At 40.4% G+C, this 25,192-nt stretch overlaps 1 protein-coding gene across 1 annotated transcript in view; it reads right to left on the bottom strand.

Moving 5' to 3' along the window:
- The window catches only part of EPS8L3 (EPS8 like 3), a 289,801-nt gene that overhangs the window by 59,117 nt on the left and 205,492 nt on the right, over positions 1-25,192 (bottom strand). Inside the window, exons 7-10 of the mRNA XM_053706779.1 lie at positions 23,819-23,922; positions 22,101-22,210; positions 13,223-13,301; positions 12,730-12,800 (exon numbers count right to left, since the gene is read on the bottom strand). Coding sequence (XP_053562754.1) covers positions 12,730-12,800; positions 13,223-13,301; positions 22,101-22,210; positions 23,819-23,922 — 364 coding nt within the window. The remainder of the gene's footprint in view (positions 1-12,729; positions 12,801-13,222; positions 13,302-22,100; positions 22,211-23,818; positions 23,923-25,192) is intronic.

Raw genomic sequence — 25,192 nt, forward strand, 5'->3', positions numbered from 1 at the left:
ATATTCAGGTATTCCTGACAGATATCAGGGTTCCAATGTAACTAGCGCTCATTTTGAAAAAAAGTGGTTTGGAAATAGCAAAGTGCTACTTATATTTATTGCCCTATAACTTGCAAAAAAAAGCAAAGAACATGTAAACATTGGGTATTTCTAAACTCTGGACAAAATTTAGAAATTATTTAGCATGGGTGTTTTTTGGTGGTTGTAGATGTGTAACAGATTTTGGGGGACAAAGTTAGAAAAAGTGTGTTTTTTCCATTTTTTCCTCATATTTTATATTTTTTTTATAGTAAATGATAAGATATGATGAAAGTAATGGTATCTTTAGAAAGTCCATTTAATGGTGAGAAAAACGGTATATAATATGTGTGGGTGCAGTAAAAGAGTAAGAGGAAAATTACAGCTAAACACAAACACTGCAAAAATGTAAAAATAGCCTTGGTCCCAAATGGACAGAAAATGGAAAAGTGCTGTGGTCATTAAGGGGTTAAAGGGACATGAAACCCAATTTTTTTTTCTCTCTTAATTCAGATAGAAAATACAATTTTTAACAACTTTCTAATTTACTTCTATTATCACATTTGTTTCATTCTCTTAGTATCATTTGTTGAAGAAGCAGCAATGCACTAATGGTTTCTAACTGAACTCATGGGCGAGCCAATCACAGACCCTAGGTTCTCTGCTGCTCCTGAGCTTGCTTAGATAAACCTTTCAGCAAAGGATAACAAGAGAAGGAAGCAAATTAAATAATAGAAGTAAACTGGAAAGTTATTTAAAATTGTATTCTCTATCTGAATCATGAAATAAATTTTTTGGGTTTCATGTCCCTTTAACATAGGTTAAGTAACAGGCCAAATATAAATAATTTGATTATTAGGGCTCCTAATAAATGGAGCCCTAATAATCAAATTATTTATATTTGGCCTGATGCTGCTTCTGAGTCTTATCGTTTCAGGTCTGCCTGAAACGGAGGTTAAGAAGCAGCAGTCGTAAGACTTCTTAATTTCTCCATCACCTAAAAAACTGAAATCATTCTGATCCGATCGGGATGATTTATGGCCCCTGCTCACGGCCGATTGGACGCCAGTGAGCAGGGGGCGGCATTGCACAAACATTTCACTAGAAATGCTTGTGCAATGTTAAATGCCGACAGCATATGCTGTCGACATTAGCAAGGTCAAGCAGACTAGATTCGCTACAGCAAATCATGTCTTGTTCATAAATCTACCCCATACAGTTAACATTTGGAAACACACCCCAAAAGATTAATCAAAAATAATTTTACAAAAACAAATACTTGCATATATGCCAGAATAGCATAAATCAGAATCCACATGCTATCCAGCAATACAGATATAAAGAAATAGATACTGAAACATTGCAGTTTTCTAAATTAAAAAAGGATGACACATTTAAATTATTTTAAGTCTGAAGATTAATGGCTAGATTACGAGTTCTGCATTAGCCTTAAAAAGCAGCGTTAAGGGCTCCTAACGCTGCTTTTTATCTAACGCTGGTATTACGAGTCAGGCAGGAAAGGGTCTACCGCTCACTTTTTTTCCGCGACTCGAGGCTACCGCAAATCCCCTTACGTCAATTGCGTATCCTATCTTTTCTATGGGATTTGCCTAACGCTGGTATTACGAGTCTTGGAAGAAGTGAGCGGTAGACCCTCTACCGCCAAGACTCCAACCGCAAAAAAAGTCAGTAGTTAAGAGCTTTATGGGCTAAAGCCGGAACTACAGTGCTATAAAGTACACTAACACCCATAAACTACCTATGAACCCCTAAACCGAGGCCCCCCACATCGCAAACCCTTTACTAAAATTATTTAACCCCTAATCTTCCGACCGGACATCGCCGCCACCTACATTATCCCTATGAACCCCTAATCTGCTGCCCCTAACATCTCTGACACCTATATTATATTTATTACCCCCTAATCTGCCGCCCCCAACGTCGCCGCCACCTACCTACACTTATTAACCCCTAATCTGCCAACCGGACATCGCCGCCACTATAATAAATGTATTAACCCCTAAACCGCCGTACTCCCGCCTCGCAAACACTATAATAAATTTTATTAACCCCTAATCTGCCCTCCCTAACATCGCCGCCACCTACATACAATTATTAACCCCTAATCTGCCACCCCCAACGTCGCCGATACTATAATAAAGTTATTAACCCCTAAACCTAAGTCTAACCCTAACACCCCCCTAAGTTAAATATAATTTAAATAAAACGAAATTAATTTACTATAATGAAATAAATTATTCCTTTTTAAAAATAAATACTTACCTATAAAATAAACCCTAATATAGCTACAATATAACTAATAGTTACATTGTAGCTATTTTAGGATTTATATTTATTTTACAGGCAACTTTGTATTTATTTTAACTAGGTACAATAGCTATTAAATAGTTAATAACTATTTAATAGCTACCTAGTTAAAATAATTACAAAATTACCTGTAAAATAAATCCTAACCTAAGTTACAAATACACTTAACACTACACTATCAATAAATTAATTAAATAATTTAGCTACAATTATCTAAACTAAAATACAATTAAATAAACTAAACTATAATACAGAAAAAAACAAACACTAAATTACAGAAAATAAAAAAATATTACAATAATTTTAATCTAATTACACCTAATCTAAACCCCCTAATAAAATAAAAAAAAACCCAAAATAATACAATTCCCTACCCTATACTAAATTACAAAGTAATCAGCTCTTTTACCAGCCCTTAAAAGGGCTTTTTGCGGGGCATTGCCCCAAAGTAATCAGCTCTTTTACCTGTAAAAAAAAATACAATCACCCCCCCAACATTACAACCCACCACCCACACACCCCTATTCTAAAACCCACCCGATCCCCCCTTAAAAAAAAATAACACTACCCCCCGGTCACCGATGGAACAGAAGTGGATATCCGGAGCGGCAGAAGTCTTGATCCAATCGGGGCAGAAGAGGTCCTCCAAGCGGCAGATGTCTTCATCCAAGCGGCATCTTCTATCTTCAATCAACCGGAGCGGAGCCATCTTGAATCCAGCCGACGAGGAGCAATCCTCTTCTTCTGATGTCCTAAGTCCGAATGAAGGTTCCTTTAAATGACGTCATCCAAGATGGCGTCCCTCGCATTCCAATTGGCTGATAGGATTCTATCAGCCAATAGGAATTAAGGTAGGAAAAATCCGATTGGCTGATATAATCAGCCAATCGGATTGAAGTTCAATCCGATTGGCTGATTGGATGAGCCAATAGAATGCGAGGTCAATTCTATTGGCTGATCCAATCAGCCAATCAAATTGAACTTCAATCCGATTGGCTGATTACATCAGCCAATCGGATTTTTCCTACCTTAATTCTGATTGGCTGATAGAATCCTATCAGCCAATCGGAATTCGAGGGACGCCATCTTGGATGATGTCATTTAAAGGAACCTTCATTCAGACTTAGGACATCGGAAGAAGAGGATGGCTCCGAGTCGGCTGGATTCAAGATGGCTCCGCTCCGCTCCAGTTGATTGAAGATAGAAGATGCCGCTTGGATGAAGACATCTGCCGCTTGGAGGACCTCTTCTGCCCCGATCGGATCAAGACTTCTGCCGCTGCAGATGTCCACTTCTGTTCCATCAGTGGCCGGCTGGCTGAAGACGGCTCAAGGTAGGGTGATCTTCAGGGGGGTAGTGTTAGGTTTTTTTAAGGGGGGATCGGGTGAGTTTTAGAGTAGGGGTGTGTGGGTGGTGGGTTGTAATGTTGGGGGGGGATTGTATTTTTTTTTACAGGTAAAAGAGCTGATTACTTTGGGGCAATGCCCAGCAAAAAGCCCTTTTAATGGCTGGTAAAAGAGCTGATTACTTTGTAATTTAGTATAGGGTAGGGAATTTTATTATTTTGGGGGGCTTTTTTATTTTATTAGGGGGTTTAGATTAGGTGTAATTAGATTAAAATTCTTGTAATATTTTTTTATTTTTTGTAATTTAGTGTTTGTTTTTTGTACTATAGTTTAATTTATTTAATTGTATTTTAGTTTAGCTAATTGTAGTTAATTTATTTAATTAATTTATTGATAGTGTAGTGGTAGGTGTATTTGTAACTTAGGTTAGGATTTATTTTACAGGTAATTTTGTAATTATTTTATTAACTTATTAATTATTTAATAGCTATTGTACCTAGTTAAAATAAATACAAAGTTGCCTGTAAAATAAAAATAAATCCTAAAATAGCTACAATGTAACTATTAGTTATATTGTAGCTATATTAGGGTTTATTTTATAGGTAAGTATTTAGTTTTAAATAGGATTAATTTATTTAATGATAGTAATTTTAGTTCGTTTTATTTAAATTATATTTAAGTTAGGGGGGTGTTAGGGTTAGGTTTATACTTAGGTTTAGGGGTTAATAACTTTATTATAGTAGCGGCGACGTTGGGGGTGGCAGATTAGGGGTTAATAATTGTATGTAGGTGGCGGCGATGTTAGGGAGGGCAGATTAGGGGTTAATAAAATTTATTATAGTGTTTGCGAGGCGGGAGTGTGCGGCGGTTTAGGGGTTAATACATTTATTATAGTGGCGGCGATGTCCGGTCGACAGATTAGGGGTTAATAAGTGTTGGTAGGTGGCGGCGACGTTGGGGGGGGGGACAGATTAGGGGTTAATAAATATAATATAGGTGTCGGCGATGTTAGGGACAGCAGATTAGGGGTTCATAACTATAATGTAGGTTGCGGCGGTGTCCGGAGCAGTAGATTAGGGGTTAATAATATTATGCAGGTGTCATAGCGGGGCGGCAGATTAGAGGTTAATAAGTGTAAGGTTAGGGGTGTTTAGACTCGGGGTTCATGTTAGGGTGTTAGGTGTAGACTTAGAAAGTGTTTCTCCATAGGAAACAATGGGGCTGCGTTAGGAGCTGAACGCTGCTTTTTTGCAGGTGTTAGGTTTTTTTCAGCCAGCTCAGCCCCATTGTTTCCTATGGGGAAATCGTGCACGAGCACGTTTTTCCAGCTTACCGCTACCGTAGGCAACGCTGGTATTGAGAGTTGAAGTGGAGCTAAATTTGGCTCAACGCTCCCTATTCTGAGGCTAACGCAGCCATTCAGACAACTCATAATACCAGCGTTGTCTTAAGGGTGCGCTGGAAAAAAATGGCTCGTTAGCACCGCGGGTCTTTACCGACAAAACTCGTAATCTAGGCATAAATGTTTTTTTCCCAATTAATTAAGGGGGTATTTATTAAAGCAGAGTTTATTAGAATTATTATTAGTCAAATTTCTTTAAATAACAAAATTTATGCTTACCTGATAAATTTCTTTCTTTTGAGATGTACCGAGTCCATGGTTTCATCCTTACTTGTGGGATATTATCCTTCCCAACAGGAAGTGGCAAAGAGAGCACCCACAGCAGAGCTGTCTATATAGCACCCCCCTTAACTCCACCCCCCAGTCATTCGACCGAAGGCCAAGGAAGAAAAAGGAGAAACTATAAGGTGCAGAGGTGACTGAAGTTTTCAATAAAAAATACTACCTGTCTTGAACAGACAGGGCGGGCCGTGGACTCGGTACATCGCAAAAGAAAGAAATTTATCAGGTAAGCATAAATTTTGTTTTCTCTTGCAAGATGTACCGAGTCCACGGTTTCATCCTTACTTGTGGTATACCAATACCAAAGCTTTAGGACACGGATGAAGGGAGGGACAAGACAGGAACCTAAAGTGAAGGCACCACTGCTTGCAAAACCTTCCTCCCAAAAATAGCCTCCGAAGAAGCAAAAGTATTGAATTTGTAAAATTTGGAAAAGGTATGAAGCGAAGACCAAGTCGCAGCCTTACAAATTTGTTCAACAGAAGCATCATTCTTAAAAGCCCATGTGGAAGCCACCGCTCTAGTAGAGTGAGCAGTAATTCTTTCAGGAGGCTGCTGTCCAGCAGTCTCATAAGCCAAACAGATGATGCTTTTCAGCCAAAAGGAAAGAGAGGTAGCCGTAGCCTTTTGACCCCTACGCTTTCCAGAATAGACAACAAACAAAGAAGATGTTTGATGAAAATCTTTGGTTGCTTGCAAGTAAAACTTCAAAGCACGAACCGCATCCAAGTTGTGCAACAGACGTTCCTTCTTAGAAGAAGGATTAGGACACAGAGAAGGAACAACAATTTCCTGATTGATATTCCTGTTAGTATCAACCTTAGGGAGGAACCCAGGTTTGGTACCCAAAACCACCTTATCAGCATGGAAAACAAGATAAGGTGAATCACATTGTAATGCAGATAGTTCAGAAACTCTTCGAGCTGAAGAGATAGCAACTAGAAACAGAACTTTCCAAGATAGAAGCCTAATATTTATGGAATGCATGGGTTCAAACGGAACCCCCTGAAGAACTTTAAGAACTAAATTTAGACTCTATGGCGGAGCAACAGGTTTAAACACAGGCTTGATTCTAACTAAAGCCTGACAAAAAGCCCCAATGTCTGGAACATCTGCCAGACGCTTGTGCAATAAAATAGACAAAGCAGATATCTGTCCTTTTAAGGAACTAGCTGACAATCCTTTCTTAAAAATCCCTCTTGGAGAAAAGACAAAATCCTAGGAATCCTGATCTTACTCCATGAGAAGCCTTAGGATTCGCACCAAAAAAGATATTACGCCATATGTTATGATAGATTTTCCTGGTGACAGGCTTTCGAGCCTGAATTAAGGTATCTATGACTGACTCAGAGAAACCCTGCTTTGATAAAATCAAGCGTTCAATCTCCAAGCAGTCAATTGCAGAGAAATCAGATTTGGATGCTTGAACGGACCTTGAATCAGAAGGTCCTGTCTCAGTGGCAGAGACCATGGTGGCAGAGATGACATGTCCACCAGGTATGCATACCAAGTCCTGCGTGGCCACGCAGGAGCTATCAAAATCACCGAAGCTCTCTCCTGTTTGATTCTGGCAATCAGACGCGGAAGGAGAGGGAATGGTGGAAACACATAAGCCAGGTTGAACGACCAGGGTACTGCTAGAGCATCTATCAGTACTGCCTGAGGATCCCTTGACCTGGACCCGTAATGAGGAAGTTTGGCATTCTGACGAGATGCCATCAGATCCAATTCTGGTGTGCCCCATTGCTGAATCAATTGTGCAAACACCTCCGGATGGAGTTCCCACTCCCCTGGATGAAAAGTCTGACGACTTATAAAATCCGCTTCCCAGTTCTCCACTCCTGGGATATAGATTGCTGATAGATAGCAAGAGTGAGTCTCTGCCCATTGAATTATCTTGGTAACCTCTATCATCGCTAGAGAACTCTTTGTTCCCCCCTGATGATTGATATATGCTACAGTCGTGATATTGTCCGACTGGAATCTTATGAATCTGGCCGACGCCAACTGAGGCCACGCCTGAAGCGCGTTGAATATCGCTCTCAGTTCTAGAATATTTATCGGGAGGAGAGCCTCCTCCTGAGTCCACAAACCCTGTGCTTTCAGGGAATTCCAGACTGCACCCAGCCCAATAGGCTGGCGTCCGTCGTCACTATGACCCACACTGGCCTGCGGAAACACATTCCTTTGGACAGATGATCCTGTGACAACCACCAAAGAAGAGAGTCCCTGGTCTCTTGGTCCAGATTTATCTGAGGAGATAAATCTGCATAATCCCCATTCCACTGTTTGAGCATGCAAAGTTTCAGTGGTCTGAGATGCAGACGAGCAAACGGAACTATGTCCATTGCTGCTACCATTAGTCCGATTACCTCCATACACTGAGCCACTGATGGCTGAGGAATGGAATGAAGAGCTCGGCAGGTGGCTAGAATCTTTGATTTCCTGACCTCTGTCAGAAATATTTTCATGTCCACCGAGTCTATCAGAGTCCCTAGGAATGAAACTCTTGTGAGAGGGGAAAGAGAGCTCTTTTTTACGTTCACCTTGCACCCATGAGATCTTAGAAAGGCCAACACGAAGTCCGTGTGAGACTTGGCTAGTTGGAAAGTCGACGCTTGAATTAGAACGTCGTCTAGATAAGGCGCCACTGCTATGCCCCTCGGCCTTAAAACCGCCAGAAGGGACCCTAGAACCTTTGTGAATATTCTTGGAGCCGTGGCCAACCCGAAGGGAAGAGCCACAAACTGGTAATGCTTGTCCAGAAAGGCAAACCTGAGGAATTGATGATGACCTTTGTGGATATGAATGTGTAGATACGCATCCTTTAAGTCCACGGTGGTCATATATTGACCCTCCTGGATCAATGGTAAAATAGTCCGAATGGTCTCCATCCTGAAGGATTGGACTCTGAGGAATTGGTTTAGGATCTTCAGATCTAGGATTGGTCTGAAGGTTCCCTCTTTTTTGGGAACCACAAACAGATTGGAGTAGAACCCCTGCCAATGTTCTGTTCTTGGAACAGGGCAGATCACTCCCATGGTAAGTAGATCTTCTACACAGCGTAAGAACGCCTCTCTTTTTGTCTGGTTTACAGACAATTGAGAAAGATGGAATCTCCCCCTTGGAGGAGAATCTTTGAAATCTAGAAGATACCCCTGGGTTACGATGTCTACCGCCCAGGAGTCCTGAACATCTCTTGCCCAAGCCTGAGCAAAGAGAGAGAGTCTGCCCCTACTAGATCCGCTCCCGGATCGGGGGCTACCCCTTCATGCTGTCTTGGTGGCAGCAGCAGGCTTCTTGGCCTGTTTACCCTTGTTCCAAGCCTGATTAGGTCTCCAGACTGGATTGGCTTGAGCAAAGTTCCCCTCTTGCCTTGCAGCAGGGGAAGAGGGAGTGGGACCACCCTTGAAGTTTCGAAAGGAACGAAAATTATTCTGTTTGGTCCTCAACTTATTTGACTTATCCTGAGGGAGGGCATGACCCTTCCCTCCAGTGATATCTGAAATGATCTCTTTCAGTCCAGGCCCGAATAGGGTCTTACCCTTGAAAGGGATGGTCAAAAGCTTAGATTTTGATGACACATCAGCCGACCAGGACTTAAGCCATAACGCTCTATGTGCTAAAATGGCAAAACCTGAATTCTTAGCCGCTAATTTAGCCAGATGGAAAGCGGCGTCTGTAATGAAAGAATTAGCTAGCTTAAGAGCCCTAATTCTATCCAGAATATCATCTAATGGGGTCTCCACCTGAAGAGCCTCTTCCAGAGCCTCAAACCAAAAGGCAGCTTCCGTGTGTTTTGGCTGGTTCAAGAATCTCTTCAACTTTGCGATCATTCCTTGGTCAAGCTCCACTTCACTGTTTGCGCACCTCCAAGAGAGTCCACTTTCTCTTTTTCCTTACAGGAACAATGCACGCTATAGGCTGGAGAAGAAAACCCTGATGAACAAAAATTTTCTTTAGGAGACCCTCTAATTTTTTATCCATAGGATCTTTGAAAGCACAACTGTCTTCAATAGGTATAGTTGTACGCTTAGCCAGAGTAGAAATAGGTCCCTCCACCTTAGGGACCGTCTGCCACGAGTCCCGCATGGTGTTGGATATGGGAAACATCTTCTTAAAAATAGGAGGGGGAGCGAACGGAATACCTGGTCTATCCCACTCCTTAGTAACAATGTCCGAAATCCTCTTAGGGACCCGAGAAACATCAGTGTAAACAGGAACCTCTAAAAATTTGTCCCTTTTACACAATTTCTCTGGAACTACAATAGGGTCACAATCTTCCAGAGTCGCTAAGACCTCCCTGAGCAATAAGCGGAGGTGTTCTAGCTTAAACTTAAATGCCGTCATATCTGAATCTATCTGAGGGAACATCTTTCCTGAATCAGAAATCTCTCCCTCAGATAGCAAATCCCTCATCCCTACCTCTGAACATTGTGAGGGAACATCGGATACGGCTACTAAAGCGTCAGAGGGCTCAGCATTTGTTCTTAACCCAGAGCTACTGCACTTCCCTGGCAACCCAGGCAGCTTAGATAAAACCTCTGTGAGGGTAGTATTCATAACTGAGGCCATATCTTGCAAGGTGAAAGAATTAGACGCACTAGAGGTACTAGGCGTAACTTGTGCGGGCGTTACTGGTTGTGACACTTGGGGAGAACTAGATGGCAAAACCTGATTTCCTTCTGTCTGAGAATCATCCAGTGCCAAACTTTTATAAGTCAAAATATGTTGTTTGCAATTTATAGACATATCAGTACATGTGGGACACATTCTAAGAGGGGGTTCCACAATGGCTTCTAAACATATTGAGCAAGTAGTTTCCTCAATGTCAGACATGTTGAACAGGCTAGTAATGAGACAAGCAAGCTTGAAAAACACTTTATTCAGTAAAAAAAATAACAATTTAATAAACGGTACTGTGCCTTTAAGAGAAAAAAAAGGCAGACACAAACTGCAAAACTGCTTAAAAATACCTCAAATTTCTTGAAATTTTTACAGCAGATCCCTTAAGCTTTAATAAGATTGCACCACAAGCAAATAAACAATTAAACCCCAAATAAGGAAACCGGATTGACAAAGTGTGAAAAAAATGGTAAAAACCCTGTCAGCACCTTGCCACAGCTCTGCTGTGGCGCCTACCTGCCCTTAGGGATTGATAATGTGGGGATAAAGCTTCGATTTGGTCCCAGAAGTTCACCAGGACCCTCCGGTGTTGTAGCTTGCTGCTTGTTCAGAAAAAACAACTGCGCAACTGAGGCGCGAAAATAGGCCCCGCCCATCTCACTCGATGTTACTGAGGCCTTCAAACAAACACACCAAGCGTTTAACCAGCCATGTGGGTTCTAAAAACCCCAAAAAAGCCAAGTGTACCCTTAATACAGTTGTCCCTTAAAGTATAATTAACAGCACTCCCAGAACACACAACCGTTTGCTATAAGTCATTCAAACTGCGTGTTAACCATAAGTTTAGCCCTTATGCAAGCTTAGTAATGCCCCTTACAAATCTAGGATTACTGCTTACCCTTCCCCTCATGGGGATACTTTCAGCCTTTCTGAAATATCACAGTCTCTCCAGAAAAAACGACTGAACATACCTCATTGCTGTATAGCAAGAAACCGTTCCTCACACTGAAGTTTTCCTGTACTCCTCAGCTTCTGTGGGAACAGCAGTGGACCTTAGTTACAAATGCTAAGATCATCATCCTCTAGGCAGAAATCTTCATCCATCTCCTGCCTGAGAGTAAATAGTACACACCGGTACCATTTAAAAATAACAAACTCTTGCTTGAAGAAAATAAAAAACTAACATTTTATCACCTCTTTCACTTTACCCTTCCTGCTTAGAGCCGGCAAAGAGAATGACTGGGGGGTGGAGTTAAGGGGGGAGCTATATAGACAGCTCTGCTGTGGGTGCTCTCTTTGCCACTTCCTGTTGGGTACATCTTGCTAAAGAAATAAATATTTTTTCAAACATTTAAACTAATTAACTATGTTTAACTGAGATATTTAATAGATAAATTACCTAAAATATTTTAGATTTTAGCAGATTTAACAAGTTTTAGGCCATGTTAAACACATAGTTAAAGGCCACTCCAGAGCTGCAATGAACTGTCGATCCTCAGCTGAACATGACTGGTTATTGGTAGCTACACATATATGCTGCCCCTTATTCTCTAACTGGCCATGTTCAGTAGTGCATTGCTGGGTGTTAAGAACATAGTTGTCCACCACCAATAGTGCAATAATAAATAGCTCTAACACATTTGAAAATTAAATTTTTAATTATTGTTTTTTATGTTAATTTAAATTAAATTAAATTATCTAAAAAATATTTGACAGTACAACAACAGATCTCCTAACTGTCCCTATTTTAGAGGGGCAGTCTCTTTACAGAATTTCTCTTAGCCCCTCCCACAGAACACTCAAACAACCACAAACTACCGTGACACACCCACAGACCACCCAGAAATACCCATAATCCCTCCCACTAACCATCCATGATCCCTCCCCTCTCAACACGGCTCCACCTACAAAATGGTGACAGGCTTCTATTGGGAAATGGAAATTTAACAGAATTCTTAGTCTAACTTAGGGACATTCCCTTCATTTCACAATGTAAACATATGTCAAATGCCTTATAATACTATGCTCAATAAAAAGTTTTGGTTCCATTTTTTTCTTATAATTTTAAGTTTTCTGTCTAACATATTAAGAAATATATTGTTTTGAAAATTACTAGCATATTTTGTATATTTTACAAGTTACAATCAATCATACTTTTAATGATATATACTTTCCTATTTAGAATGGGTCTCAATGAGTGGGCTGGACAAGGATCCTTGGATATGTTTAAAGTTTCCTCATAATTCTCATACCCCCTGCATATTTCTGTATTTTACGTCACCAGCTGTAAATAGGTGAGTTTATCTCAAAGTATGTTGTTATTAGCGTAAACGAAAAATGTGTTATATAATTTATTTTAAATGGATTTTACCAGTGCCAGGTGCTTCCATGTAAATCTTTCAGTCTTCTGCAAGATTATGGATTTCAAAGAGTTTGGGTACCTTCTATTGGAAGCATCTTCCAACTTGCAAGGATTTCCATGTTTAGTGTTTTTTCTTGGAAATTTTATAGAGGATTCAGAGGTTTGCAAGCTGATTTTTCTCATTGCTAGCGAGTATTTGTGAATCCACCCCATGATGTTTAATAGATGTTCAGTGTTCAGTCTTTTGTTGTTGTTTTTCTCTAAATGTGGACATTAGACCTAAGTGATTTCAGCAAACATAAACCCTTGTATAGGATTTCTGTGTTGTGTAAAGAGATGTGGTATTAGCTGGAGTGGAAACTTACCATTAAATTAAAGGAATATTTTATCTTCTGCAAGCAATCTATACATTCTAATTCTGGGATTGCAGACTTTCCTGTAGATGAAGAAATAGAACAAATTAAATATACAATATAATGAGTTACAAGGGAAGAACCATAAACAAGTGTTAGGTTGCAAAGATATTTACTCTAGATAACATATTAGCACAGTAAATGTATTATCATGCCTCTGTCAGGAATCTTGCGTAATTGTCATTGGTTGACCACAGGCTCCCCAGGCAGTACAAATGTCCCAGTTACCAGGGACTGTTGAGCTCTGCAAAGAGCATTACCCAACTCTACCCATGAAGAGCAGCCCCATACATAACACACCAACCCTCCTGTTGTGACTCTACCCAATAAATACAGGTGGCCCATCACCCAAAAGTCCCTTCACCTCCATGTGCTGGGAAGTATCTGGGAAATGTTGGGAGGTATTTTATTCTCCATGCACCCCTCCCCACATACTCAAAATTACCTCTTTTCTTTTTCTTCTTATCAGGACCTAATGTTCCAACAAATAGCTCAATGTCCCTGAGTACATGATTCAGAACTTCCTGTGGAAGTAAAGGAGTAGAGTCAGTTATAAAGTCATAATAAATCATACAGGACATCTCTCTCATGGGTAAAAATGGATATGGCCCTGCTTACTCACTGCTTAGACTTGTAACATTTATGTATGTGCAGGAAACTACTGAGCATGTACTAATATGCAATGTAATGTAAAAATCATGCACAAAAAAAATTGAAAAGTTTGAACCCTTTGATTTAAATAAATCTATAAACCATATTAAAACTAGCTGTGCAATAAGTGTTTGGAATACCTTTGGAGAGGGTTTTCAATGAAAAAGACTTAAGAAATCATTAGAAAAACACCAAAAACTGGGTTTTCATGAATTAGAATTTCAAATTTTGAATTACCTTTGAAACCCTTTGCAAAGATTTTTATGGACCAAATAGTTGTCAAATATATACTGTATGTATAAGGTATGGCTTATATAGGTGTGAATTATACATGTGTTAGAGTAAATAAAAGTAAAGTAAAAAAGTAGAGTAAAATAAAAAAAAAAATTTTGGTGCCTGAAGTCCCTTAAGTTTATCATTGAAGCACAAAATCCCATTCAATTTCACAGGTCCACCTCTTCATATGTGTTAATTGTCAAAACCATTACATGTGTTTTTAATAGCATTCCAGGTGCTATATGTGGCTAATGAGGTCCAAAAGTTGTGTGAGTAGTGCTAGCATGATTAAGAGGTTAATTCCTCGAAACGTTGCACATTGTTCCAATAAAGCTTTCTAAAAAATTACAAGTGCTGATGGCTTATTGAATATTTCACATGGACTGGGAGTAATACGCAGCAATACTCAGCCATTCGTGCACTATTGAGAGACTTTCTTTACCCTTTGGTGCTGTCATCCCATTGTTTGGACTATTAGTGCTAGTACTTGACATGGTCCTGGGCCATTTGGCCAAATGCTATAACTACCTATATCTTTGATTATTATTTTTTTAATTTTATTTAAATATTTTTATTGAGAAGTAATATAGGCATACAATAATTCTGGCATATAAAATAACAAACTTGCAGAAAGCATAATCCATAGCAATGGATTAACATGCAGCTAGATAAATAAATACCTAAGCAATACAATAAAATACCATTAATAGTACATATATATTTCTAAAGAAATGTATTATGATCAAATGTAGCCAGAAAAAAAAGAAAAGAAAGAAACTAACTAATACTAATCCTCAGATTTTCTACCTCCTGTGGCAAAAGGGAAGCCACTTTTGGGCTCCCAAAACATCTGCTAATATAAAATGCCAAGTGCAGGAGAATAATATGAATATCAGATATCTTATAGATCTGGTAAGGGCTATTGTAGCATAGCAATCAATACTATGTAATAATAATAACTAGTATTTATATAGCGCCTTTCTCCCAGTGGGACTCAAAAGGCTTTTTCAGCGCTTGCTCTCGGAATTAACCAAATCGGCAGCTGAATAGTTGTTATTATTACCCAATTTAGTGGTACTCATTTTATCGACCTCGGAAGGATGAAGGGCTGAGTCGATCCTGTCGGGATTTGAACCTGTGACTTTGGATCTTTTAAACAGGCTTTTTTGTAGTCAGGGCATTTACCAACTGAGCTACCTCACTGGCCTATGTCTAATGCTTCAAATGCTTAGGTCACTTTTGGACCAATATATCATGACTAGAAACAGCATGTATATTTTAAGAACTAAAAAACAGTAACCCAGCTATAATGGAGGGCAAATTTAGTACTTAGGTAACTTTTGGATCTCTAGATCTCAAATAAAACATAGCATGTGTATATATGTATAAAAGGGGCTAGGAAATAGGAAACCAGCTACAGAGGAGAGTCGGTTCAAATATATCATGCACAGATTTACGGATGGAGCTATAGAGGGGTTAGAGAAATATGTAGCCTAGCAATTGTTCTAAAGAACCTGAGTCAGGGAGCTTCATGGATATTAAAAGGCGTTTCAAGACTACACTTGCTAACAACTGAGTTATATAGGTGAAAGGGGCAATTATAAAGCATGACTTCCCCTCTGATTTTAATACTACAAAATACCTCTTACACTGGCTCCACCTGATATTCCCTTGTCCTATATTTACTTAGAAAACCTGAGCAAGGACCTTAATATACATATAGGGTACGAAACATATATATATGAGCATAGATAAACACAATGAGCCACGCTATAGAATACCAAACTGAACATTAATTAAACTAAATAAGGCAAACTAAACATTCTGTGTATAGCAGGGGTCGTAGGCTTATAGGCAGATATACTGGCTAGTATATTAACCCTGACTTGTTGCAGAGTATGAAGCAGGTCTCAAGCCGATATCATATCAGTCGACAGATGCAGTTCAAAGAGCCCAGCTACATCTGCCGCTTAATTGAAGCTTTACCCAATCCCATCAATGGTATAAGCGCTATGGTAGCGGGCAGAATCTGGGTTAAAGTAAAGGCCAAACGGAGCAGGGCGGGGCCCTCTATCAATATCCTTCAATGGTAGGGTTTTGCCCCGTAACATACTCAATCCAGCCTCCATGAGTCCCTCTGACTTGCAGCCCCTATAGTCCTGCATCAATAGAATCTGGCTAGACCCCTGATCCCAAAAGTCTACGTTACCCGCCGCGATCGGCCACCTCGCAGCAAGTGCTGATGGTTGTTCACCAAGCAGGGGGGCCATAGTCCAGAGCTGTATTGCAGTATAATGCGTCATAGGCTAGTGAGCGTTACCGAAAATGTCTAGCTCATAGCAGCAATATTCGTCTAGGGTAGCATCTTGTAATAGCATGTATGGTGTAGTCAGCATTGCTCTCCAATCTGTCTTCTGTACCCCGATCTCCTGTTGTGGATGCTCCCCATGCCAGGCTATAGCGTCAGGCTCCCGGTTGGTAGGTAAAAGCTCTGTTTCTTGAAGTGAAACCGCCTCACTTGTAAATGGTGGCTGAACTCCCAGGGCCCTTTCAGAGCTCAGGTTATAAGCTTTCGCTGAACCAACTACTCTTTCTGTAGTAGTCTCCTCCATAGACTGACGTAGAGCTCGTATCACTTCCTCCTCCACCCAAGCAAAACGAGCACTCAGGAGCTCTATAACTTCGTAGCTGGAATTGTTCTCCATGATAAATTTGAACAAGTACTCTTACTGGGAGACAGTAGTAGTATCTGTGTACTTCTATCCTTAAACAGGACCTTGGAGGGGTAGATGAAGGTCCAGGCCGCGCCAAGGCCTCCGCTGTGTACCTCCTCTAGTATGGACTGCAGGGCTGGACTTTCATGAAAAAACCCTCAGATAGATCTGATCCTCAAATGTGTAAAATCTCACTCAGAGTAGTTGCAGATTGTATGTTAGCAAGGCAACAAACAGCGGAGTTGCTTATGCTCAGACACAGCCCATGTTGAAAGCAGCCATCTTGGTCGATGGTCAGACACGCCCCCCTTTGATTTTGCTTTTAATCTAGCTGTGTGGTTGCAAGAGAGTCGAAGAGTTTCTGTGTTGTGTTAATAATTTTGTTTTTTTATTATTATTATTATTATTAACAGGTATTTGTAGAGCGCCAACAGATTCCGCAGCGCTATAAACATAGTTGGTATACAGGATAACATTTATAAGGATCAAATGGGTAGAGGGCCCTACCGAAAGTTGCACTGTTGTAGTCGGATCTTATGAAGGCGATCTACAAACAGCTGGGCTCATAGGCTTACATTCTAAGGGGTTTAAGGGGAAAGCAATGGAGTTAGGAAAGGTTAGTGTTGGTTGTATGCATCCCTAAATAGTAGAGTCTTTAGGGAGCACTTGAAGCTGTTAAAACTAGGGGAGAGTCTTGTGGAGCGAGGCAGGGAGTTCCACAAGATGGGGGCCAGTCTGGAGAAGTCCTGCAAATGGGAATGTGAGGAAGTAACAAGAGAGGAGGAGAGTAGATTGTAAGCAGAGCAAAGGGGGCAGGAGGGAGAGTATCTGGAGACAAGGTCTGAAATGTAGGGGGGATCAGTGCAGTTGAGGGCTTTGTATGTCACAGTGAGGATTTTGTGTTTAATCCTGGAGGCAAGAGAAGGCCAGTGAAGGGATTGGCAGAGAGGTGCAGCAGATGAAGAGTGACGTGTAAGGAAGATGAGCCTGGCAGAGGCATTCATTATGGATTGTAAAGGAGCTAGGCGGCAGGTAGGGAGACCAGAGAGGACGGAGTTGCAGCAGTCGAGACGGCAAAGGATGAGAGCTTGGATTAAAATCTTAGTTGTGTCTTGTGTGAAGGAATGTCTATTTTTAGAGATGTTTTTAAGGTGGAAGTGGCAGGCTTTAGCCAAGGACTGAATGTGAGGAGTGAAGGAATGGTCCGAGTCAAGTGTGACCCCAAGACATCGGGCATGCGGGGTAGGGGTAATGATGGAATTATGAACAGTTATAGAAAATTGGGGGGTGGATATTTTGAAAGAAGAGGGAAAAATAAGGAGTTCAGTTTTGGAGAGATTTAGCTTAAGGTAGTGAGAGGACATCCAAGATGAGATATGAGAAAGACAGTTAGTGACACGGGTTAGTAAGGAAAGAGGTAGGTCTGGTGCAAAGAGGTAGATTTGGGTGCCATCGGCATACAAATGATATTGAAACTTGTGGGACTTTATTAAGGAACCTAATGATGATGTATAGATTAAAAAGCGAAGGGGACCGAGGACAGAGCCTTGAGGTACCCCAACAGAAAGTGGTAACAGGACAGAGGATGCTCCGGAGAAGGCTACACTAAAGGTACGGTTAGATAGGAAGAGCACCACAAGAGAGCTGTGTCGCAGATGCCGAAGCATTGAAGGGTTTGGAGCAAAATAGGGTGGTCAACAGTGTCAAAGGCTGCAGACAGATCAAGGAGGATAAGCAGAGAGAAGTGGCCTCTGGATTTTGCTGTAAGTAGGTAATTGGTAACCTTGACAATTGCTGTCTCTGTGGAGTGATGGGGACGAAATCCAGATTGCAGTGGGTCAATAAGAGAGTATAGTGTAAGGAAACAGGATAGATGTGCATATACAAGCTTTTCAAGGAGCTTTCAGGCAAGAGGGAGTAGGGAAATAGGACGGTAGTTGGATGGGGAGGTTGGATCGAGGGAAGGTTTTTTGAGGATAGGTGTGACCAGTGCATGTTTTAGAGATGAGGGAAATATACCAGTGTTGAGGGAGAGGTTGAAAATGTGTGTGAGTATGGGGGTGAGGGGAGAAGAGAGGGAGGGGAGTAACCGTGAGGGGATGGGGTTGAGGGGACAGGTAGTGAGGTGGGAGGACAGTATAAGGGCAGAAACTTCTTCCTCAGTAACAGGAGCACAAGAGCTACATTTAAGGGTATTTGAGTTTTGGATTATTGTGAGCTTTTGAGGGGGTGGGAGATTGGTAGTAAATTGAGAGGGGATTTCATTTTGGATGGAGTCAATTTTGTTATTGAAGTGGCTGGCAAAATCTTGAGCTGAGAGAGAAGTTTTATTAGGAGGTGGGGGTGGGCGGAGAAGAGTATTGAACATGAAAACAGACGTTTTGGGTTAGAGGAAAGAGTAGAGATGAGATTAGAGAAGTATTGTTGTTTATAAAGATTAAGGGCAGAATAGTAGGAGTTCAGGATGAACTTGTACTGAAGAAAGTCAGCTGAACTCCGAGATTTCCTCCAGTGTTGCTCAGCAGTACGGGAACATCTGCATAGGTACTGTGTCAGAGGAGTATGCCAGGGCTGAGGATGAGAGTGTGGTTTCTGAGCTATGGTAGGAGGGGCCAGAGTGTCAATGACCGATGTAAGGGTGGAGTTATAGTGGCAGATAGATTGGTCAGGGCAGGAAAAGGAGGTGATGGAAGAGAGGAGAGGTTCGAGAGAGCTAGCGAGCTGTTGCTGATCTAATGACTTAGTGCTTCTGTGAAGCTTGGTGTAAGGGGTAGAGGAAGGGGTGGGGGGTTGTAGGGAGGGAATTGATGTTGCAAGTCAGGAGATGATGGTCAGAAAGAGGAAAAGGGGAGTTTCTGAAATCCGAGATAGTGCATTGTTAGCTGAAAATCAGATCAAGGGAGTGACCATCTTTGTGAGTGGGAAAATCAGTCCATTGTGCCAGGCTGAAAGAGGGAGTGAGTTGCAGAAGTTGTTTTGTAGAGGAGGCAGTGGGATTGTCAAGAGGGATGTTGAAGTCACCAAGAATGAGGGCAGGGGTGTCTGAGGAAAGGAAATAAGGAAGCCAGGCAGCAAAGTGATCTAAAAATTGAGTTGTGGAGCCAGGGGCGCGGTATATGACTGCAAAACGTATAGAGAAGGGAGAAAATAAACAAATCATGTGTGCCTCAAATGCAGAAAATGTGAGGGAAGAGAAGGCCTGTATTTGTTGAAAGGTGCAACGAGGGGAAAGTAAAATACCAACACCACCTCCTTGTCTATTGCAGACCTAGGAGTGTGGCTGAAATGGAGACCCCCATGTGACAGTGCAGCAGTGGATGCTGTGTCTGAAGCAGAGAGCCAGGTTTCTGTAAGAGCCAGAAAGTTAAGAGAGTGGGAGATAAAGAGATAATGGATAGAAGTGAGCTTGTTGCAAACAGAGCGAGAGTTCCAGTGTGCACAAGTGAAGGGGGTGGTGGTTTTAGATGCAAGAGGAAAGAGATTAAGGTTACCAGAGTTTTGTTTTTGAAGTCTATTGAAAGGCATGCATTGATGTGCAAGGCTAGGAAGTTGTGGGGGACCAGGATTAGGGGAGATGTCGCCAGCAGCTAGTATGAGCAAGAGGGAGCGTGACATAAGGTGAAATGCAGATTTGCAGTAATGAGACTGTTTTCGGGCTGAAGTGCAAGGGAGAGAGAGAGTCTTTAGGAATGTGTGAAGTTCATGAATACAAAAGTAAGATGAGGTTTTGAGAGATGGGCTGAAGAACAGTGCAGGTGGTGAGGGGGAAGGAGTAATATAATAAAGTAGTTTGTTATAGAGACAAAAGGTATCAAAAAGGAATGTGAAGAAATTGTTTTGTAATTTTCACTATGGGCTTTGCACCCAGGCTTGTCTTGGGTTAACTGCCTGAGTCACTGAAAGTGGTGTAGCTGTCTGGGAGTGCTGGTGAGCACTCAGGGCTGTGAGTTTTGCAGGGTCTTGGGATGTGTACCCAGTCCAGTTTGAGCGTGCAGTCCATTTTAGTATTTTGTATGTGTCTAGGGAAATTACAAAGGGCCTGTGGCACCCTTGTTTGTATCTCAGTGTGTTTGGTTGAAGGTATGCATTGCGTGGCTGTAGGTTAGTGACCCAGGGAGGAAGAGATGTCGACTTCTCAATTTAGCCGGCATACATAATACCATTGACACTGGGTCCATATTATCAGCCATGGGTGCTTCTGCTCAACCACCCAATGAATAACTGCTATTGAGGTAGAACATGGACACTGTTCACCCCATGTTGGTATCAATAACCACCATCTATTTCACATTCACCGTATATTTGCAAGTAAGTTTTGTGATTCATACACTTTTCTTTCCCAGAGATTTATGAGTTGTCTGGTTCGACCTCAGGTACTACTGAGAATTGTGATCAATCAAAATAAAACTGCACAAAAATGAGACAGCTCCACATATTTATGGGAGTGGCTATATGCAGTTAATCTGCTGCCATATAAGTTTTGCTATATTATTTTTACCTGTGAATAGTCAAATCAGCAACAGGTAATGTAGTAACAGCTGATATGCCAAAAACATTGCAGATTACTTTAATCCTCCACAATAAAGCCTACTCATGACCAGGCCCAATCACAATGAAACCTAACCATTGCTCACCTGCCCCTAGACCAAATGTAAGTCTTACTGTGATCACTCCCTCTTCAAAAAACTAACCATGCTATCCTGACTCTCCTGACCCTCCATCACAATTAACCCTAACCACACCCAATTACCCCAATGCCTTACTTGTACATTATTACAACTATCTTAACCAGCTAAACCCTAACTGTGACCCCAATGAAACTCCCCTAATGACCCACCTGATCCCCACTGAAATTAACAGTAGCTGTGACCTTCCCCTTTTCAGTTAACCCATATGACTGACCCAATCTCCATCGCAACTGTCCTTACCATGATCCTACCCATCAAAAACTCCCTTTTAACTCTAACTCCTCAAGTGATCCCTACCACAAACACAATAGTAACCTCCACTAAATATAACCCTCCTTAAGACCACTTTGAGGACTTAACCCCCATATTGGCTCCTCCAAATTAGGAAAGTGGTGTGGAGCACATTTGGAAGGTCTGCGGCATATAGCCTTTTGTGCTCAATAGCAACAGGTCCTCTCTTTGATGATTATAGTTCTCCAAAGCCCACTCTTTTTTGACTGTTTAATGACTGTAATACTGCTGATGAGGGTATCAGTTTAAGGTTTTACTCAAGGGTTAGAATCTGAAATCAGCTTATAACAGTGTAAAAAACAGTTTGGAAAGTTTTTCTGATAGGTTGAATTAGAACTAAAACATTTGTTAATAATATTGACTAAATTTAATTGAATTTCCATTTAACTATATTGACATTTATTTATTTTATAATTCCAAAACACAGAAAAATTGCTTGAAATGTGACCCTTGGAAAAAGACTTTTAAACACAGAGATGCCAGATACAAATATCTATGTTACTCATTATCAACTGGATCATTGGTTATGTGATTTGTAGCACACAAAAGGGTAAATTACATTCCTTGCTGTCAAATAATTTATCTACAAAAATTATCATATACTAGAATGGCAAATTTTGATGATCCTTTCAAAATTCATGCTGAAAATAGACATTAAACACACCCAAGTTAAACATTAAATTGACAGATTGATATGGCTTACTATGTCTCTTTCCATTTCTGTCATCTGGTTTGTTGTAAAATCTGTTGATGTTGAAGGTTGGAATGCTAGTGGGGGCTCTGGTTCAAACTTTCTCTGTTGATAGGGGGAATCTATAATAAATAATAAAGTAATAACATGTATTGGTGCATATACAATATTTGTTATATAAAAATGCACCTACACTATAATCAGTAAGATACATTTGTTTTCCCATATACATTTGTCTGACAGTGTCCTACCTAAATGTTTAAATTTTACCAATGAATAAAATAGTTTTATATTCAGCCAAAACATTTTTAAACTTCAGTTCCAAATCTGTGCCTTTACTGCCAGGAAGATATTTTTTGGAGTATGAAAGAACCAGTCCTGTACAATGCAGTTCATCTTGTAATCATTTCATGATTTACTTTTATGAGCTTTTATACCCAGATATTATATATATTATACAAATTAATATATATAGATCTATGTGCACCAAGGTATACCCTTCTGGATTATTTTTGGGAATACCTCTGTGTCTCATTGTCTTATAGAAGATTTGAACTTTTTCTTAAAACTTATTAGTTTCCAATTTCAAACTGTTATTAGCTTTTATATATATATATATAAATGTGTGTGTGTATATCTAAATATATATACTGTATATATACAAAAAATATGTGTGTGTGTATATATATATATATATATATGTATAAATGTGTATGTATATATATATATATATGTATTTATATATGAGAGAGAGAGAAAGTGAGAGAGACAGACAGTGAAAAGAGAGGGGGGTCCTATAGTTTTATCAGTCATGTGGACAGTTATTGTTACTAATTATTAGTCAACAACTAGTGGAAAGTTCCACCTCTGTATAGATAGACAGATAAATAGATAGGATGTGCTTGAAAATCGGCCAGAAACAGGATAAAAGATTGGTCAGCGCAAATACATCAAAATAAATTGTTGATTTGCTGATGCAGTTAAAGGGGCTGATTTATGAAAGTGCAAGCGGACATGAGTATCATGTCCGCCGCACATCGATAAATGCCGACAGCATACCCTGTCAGCATTTATCAATGCACAAGCAGTTCTTGTGAACTGCTTGTGCAATGCCACCCCTGCAGATTTGCGGCCAATTGGCCGCTAGCAGGCGGTGTCAATCAGCCCGATCGTATAGGATCGGGCAGATTGATGTTCGCAGCCTCAGAGCAGGCGGACCAGTTATGGAGCAGCGATATTTAGACCGTTGCTTCATAACTGCACGGAAACAGGGATATCAAGCTCCATTCGGAGCTTGATAATTCGGCCCCAAAACGTTTGGCTTCAAATTTACACAATTCAATAACAATCCAGCAATGTACTTGTCAGCTTTACTATATATGTTTGGCAAATCTTAACCCATTATTATAAAAAAAAATTTAAATCAATCTTTTTTCTGCTGCTGTTGAATTATCACAGTAGCACTTGCTAGTGCTTTAACTTTATTTAAGTTTAAGCTGCTCTTTAGCTGCTCTTCCACTGCCCTGGGGGAGTGAATGGATACTGAACAAAACCATGAATGAATATTAGATGACTGATTCTTCCAAAAAGGTTTTGTCCATGCACACGTGTAAGATAGATATGATCATCTATACAAGCATATTGATTTATCTCTTCTTTCCTTCTACAAATAATTGTTCTGTTTATGTACTAACTCCAGCGTCATTTTTAGGCTAAGGGATAATACATACCTGTTATACTTCCACGTTCTAGGTTGGGGCTCTCCCATCCTTTGAAGAATGAGGGTTGTTGTGCAGTAATCGGATTATGTGTCAGAACATTCTCCAGATTGTTCCTAATGCAATACAGACATTATTTGATCAATTGAGTATTTAAAATCACAGTATAGCATATGCTGGTAGTACAGGCATTTAGCATCACATTATATTATATTTAAGTCCCCAAAAATGACTAAGTGCTTTACAGGTTATTGATAGATAAAGAAAAGAAAACCATTAAAGGGACAGTCAAGTAAAAAAAAAACTTTTATGATTTAAATAGGGCATGTACTGTAATTTTTTTTTTTTTTAAATTCTTTTTATTAGTCAGGAACAAATACAACAGGCACAATCAGAACAATCAGATGCAGGTTATTGGTAGATACAAGTTACAAAATAAACAAATACATCAAGATGATACAAGTTCCGGAGCAAGACATGATGAAGTGCGCTAACAAAGTTTTATTCCATGATGAATAGTGGGTCGTACATCCGAGAGTGATTCAGATAAACTTGGTGCATCTGAGTAGGAGTCTTTTTGTAAACACAGGTTAAAGTCCGTCATATCTGCCCTGATTTTACAAAATTTTCTTTCTTTTAATTATCAAACATCTAAACAGTGTATAACAATATATAACATATAACATGCTAACGGTTTACCCTGAGATTACTCTTCATGGAGGAGGGACAGGGGAAGAGGGGTGAGGGAAGAGGACGGTGAGAGAGAGAGAAAAAAAAAATAATTAGAAAAGCATAATTTCCGTTGGGGGGGTCGCGCCGTTGGGACGCTCATTAGGGGGGTCAGGTTGCACCAATGATGCATCACCACCCTCATCAATATTGAGAGAGGGTAGTATTTCGGAGTGTAAGAACGGTTTTAGGATTTGGTCTTTTAAGTCCCTGTGTAGGGTATTTATATACGGGCACCATTTTTTCCAAAACGGCCTTAGTCTACGCATCGTATCTAAGCGTGCATCATATTGCTCTATGTATAGCTGTCTGATTAGTAAACGTTTAAACTGAGCTATAGTTGGGGGGAGTTTGGAGGTCCATCTAGACAAGATGCACTTCCTTGCCAGCAACATGCATAATGTTAGTATCTGATGGAGTCGTTTATGTGCGTCGCCCCTCTTAAAGAGGTAAATCTCTGCTGTTGTTATCTCTATCTCTATATGGAACGTGGTTGTAACCCAGTATTGCATATGGCCCCAGAAGCGTCTGGTAATTGGGCAGGCAAACCAGTAATGTAGGAAAGAAGGGGATACACTGCTACATTTAATGCATTGGTTAGGGTATCGATCACTCCATTTAGATAGTCTATGAGGTGTGATATAATCCCTGTGGAGT

The sequence above is a fragment of the Bombina bombina genome, chromosome 3 (assembly GCF_027579735.1).
Source record: "Bombina bombina isolate aBomBom1 chromosome 3, aBomBom1.pri, whole genome shotgun sequence".
Taxonomy (NCBI): Eukaryota; Metazoa; Chordata; class Amphibia; order Anura; family Bombinatoridae; genus Bombina; species Bombina bombina.